Source organism: Argopecten irradians, chromosome 10 (assembly GCF_041381155.1).
Source record: "Argopecten irradians isolate NY chromosome 10, Ai_NY, whole genome shotgun sequence".
NCBI classification, from domain to species: Eukaryota; Metazoa; Mollusca; class Bivalvia; order Pectinida; family Pectinidae; genus Argopecten; species Argopecten irradians.
In genome coordinates this window covers 37,031,035-37,034,415 of record NC_091143.1, presented here as the reverse complement: position 1 = coordinate 37,034,415, position 3,381 = coordinate 37,031,035, and the positions used below count along the sequence as shown (strand labels likewise).

General features: G+C 36.7%; 1 protein-coding gene across 1 annotated transcript; it reads left to right on the top strand.

Annotated features, from left to right (window-relative positions):
• Positions 1-771: 771 nt before the first annotated feature.
• Positions 772-1,395, top strand: LOC138332689 (zinc finger protein OZF-like). The gene has a single exon (XM_069280680.1). It carries the CDS (start codon positions 772-774, stop codon positions 1,393-1,395), a length of 624 nt encoding a protein of 207 aa, XP_069136781.1.
• Positions 1,396-3,381: the final 1,986 nt, after the last annotated feature.

The following is a 3,381-nucleotide window of genomic DNA, read 5'->3' as shown; positions in this document are numbered from 1 at the left end:
ATCAGTTGTAGTAACCACTGGAGTATTGATCACATTTATATTGCCACTGAAGTAAATAAAAAACCTAATTAAGGCCTAGCTGTTACATGATGCAGGAATTAATAATTTTACATGTTTACAAAATGTTTTCTGTAATTGATTGATGCTTTAAAGTGACTAGATTCAATCAATTTTAAGTAAAAGTGAGTAATTATAACTGGGAAACAATTAAGTCCCATTCCTGGACGACCAAGAACCACTCTCCGTGAATAGGACCATTATAATAAAACTTTGCCCAATATATGACGAAAGTTCGAGAAAATAGCACTTAGCGTAGTAAATTAGGGCTTTTCTATCTCTTGGTGTAATGGGTTAGAGTATTGTGTGCTGGAATACATCTCCTGGTAAAGGGGAGGTAACTCTGATATATGAATAAATTTCAGATACCCAAGACAGTATAGGCTTCAATTGTCTTATCTATCTTGTATCATTTTCTAAAATGCACAGGAATTCATAATAAGCTTACATAATTCAGTACATGTATGTCATTATCGTATAATGTAAATGGTTTTGCTAATCAGTAAACAAGCATCATTTTCCTGAAGTAATGAGGAAATGCCAAAGTCAAAATTTTAGGATCTAGCTGCAATATGAAATCCAAATATCATATGTGTTACATGTACATGTATATACATAATCTACATATGTTTGTATCTGTGATGTATTAAATATCTACTTTCAGGTACTTAACACAAATAGAAGAAGTTTTCCTCTCGAGTTGGCGGTAACAATATGGAGGAACATCAAGGAACTGAATCTGTAATTTCTGATGCTACCTGTGAGAATATGTTTTCTTTACAAAATTATCTGAAGACATGTATTAGTAAAAACACAAAAGAGAAACAGTTTAAATGTGACGATTGTGGAAAGCAGTTTGCTAAAAAGTTTGATCTGTCACAACATCTTAGAATCCACACCGGAGAGAGACCATATAAATGTGAGGTCTGTGGGAAGGAATATGCTCGGAGTAGTAGTCTCGGGAAACATATTAAAATTCATATACGAGGGAAACTGTTTAAATGTGAGGCATGTGGCAAGGAATTTTCTGAGGGCAGCAGTCTATCAAAGCATGTCAGAATACACACTGGGGAGAAGCCATATAAATGTGAGGTCTGCGGAAAGCAGTTTTCAGAGAGAAGCAACTTGTCGAAACATATCAGAATACACACTGGAGAACTACCGTTCAAATGTGATATCTGTGGAAAGGCATATCCTCGCAGTAGTAGCTTGGCCAAACATGTCCGAAGTCATACTGGAGAGAGACCCTTCAAATGTGATATCTGTGGAAAAAAGTTTGCGGAGAAAAATAACCTTTCGACACATCAAAGAATACATACGGGAGAGAAAACCATTTAAATGTGAAGTTTGTGACAGCGAGTTTTTCTCCCGAAGTAACCTTGCTAGACATGTAAGAATACATACTGGAGAAAAGCCATTCAAATGTGAAGTTTGTGGGAAGGAGTTTTCTGAGAACAGCGCACTTTCAATACACAACAGAATACACACTGGAGAAAAACCTTTTAAATGTGATGTCTGTGGTAAAGGGTTCTTTTGTCGGAGTAACCTCTCTAGGCATGTAAGGATACATACAGGAGAGAAGCCATTTACCTGTACAGTCTGTGGCAAGGAATTTACTCAGAGCAGTAATTTGTTAATGCATATCAAAAGAAAACATGAAGCAAGCGATTTAAATATGACATCCGAGGGACAGAATTTTGATGCACAGAAATTTGTGGCACAAGATTATGTTACAATTTTCAGTTGTGAAGATGTACCCCTTACCACCGATGAACCAGAAGACACCATATAGATCTACCAGGACATCACCATCTGAGGAATGAAAATTCCGAATTTGCTTATTACAGAGTTATCTGCACTTGCGGGTAGGTATTGATTGTGACGTCATGTGTTTGCGACTGTAACGTCATAAGTTTCGGAGAAAACGACGTGAATTGCGCTCACAAAATAATGGCGTAACAATTGATACCTACCCGCAAGGGAGCTAACTCTGTAATATGCAAAGACGGAATATTAACATGCTCAAGGAGTTAACTGCAATACGTAGAATAGATGAGAAAAAACATTCATTTAAACAATATATAACTATATCTTTTTAGCATCTCTGTTTGGAACTGAAACTATATATTTACAATTTTTGCCTTTGATCACCTAGTTGGTCTAAAGGACCAAGATAAGCCCATGTCTTCATTATACGTATACCCAGTCTTTGATGATATCTGATCATGTGGTCATCTGTTGGGGACCACACATCATTATATAGTTGGCTGTTCAAATCACATTTCCTCCGGATTCGTCGTCCATCCCCCCGTTTGTAAACAATTTTTGTTATTGCTAGGTACTGATGGTATCTTCATATAAATGTTGCAGGTTTTGTTTGTATACTGTACATAGTGATATGGTCACCTTCTAGCTTCACACTACGGGGAACTTCATTTTAGCTCAGTTGGTAGAGCAGCGGTCCAGGACGTCCAGGGTCGTGGTTTCAAGCCCAAGATGGTGGCACACTATTCTCTCCATGTTACAAAAAAATTCCTCTGAGTATATGCATTTTGCCCAATAGGCAGACATTTTGGAATTTGACATCCCTGATACTCCAGGGGTTCCAATCACTTACGATCTCTACACCCCTGGACTATCTCATAATAAAACTGAAGGTAGTTCAGAGGAATACATCGATCTAAACCAATCACAGGCCAGCAAAGATTTCCTATGAAGACTACAATACAGATAGAACGATGCCCAACTTCAAAGCCACACAGTCAACCACAGTGTACCTTTATATGGCTCTTTTGATGTATATCAAAGGAGTAAATTACCTGTTCTGTTGCCTCCAGTATTTGTGTCACCTGCAAAACAAGTGCAATACATAGGTATCTCTATGTCGACTTAAGCGTTTGCGTCGACTTCAGCGTTGTTGGAGTCCAGAAAACGGTATCTGTGCGATAACTTAAGTATTTATTGTCCATCTCCCCAATTTCAACCAAACTTGGTTTATTGTTTTATATCATTGAGATCTCGGATGAGTTTGACACTGGTTAAAATCTGTCAATATTTGCGAGAGTTACGTGACATTAAAATTGTCAAAACAAATAAATCCATGGTTTCTGTTCGATAACATTAATATTAATTATTCAATTTCAACCAAATTTGATATATTGCCCTATATCAATGAGATCTATGATTGGCTTGATACTGGTCAAAATCTGTCAATAATTGCAAGAGTTACATAACTTTAAAATTATCAAAACAGACAATTTCTTGGTTACTGCTCAGTAACTTTTGTATTTTTATTATGCGATTTCAACTAAATTATGTATATAG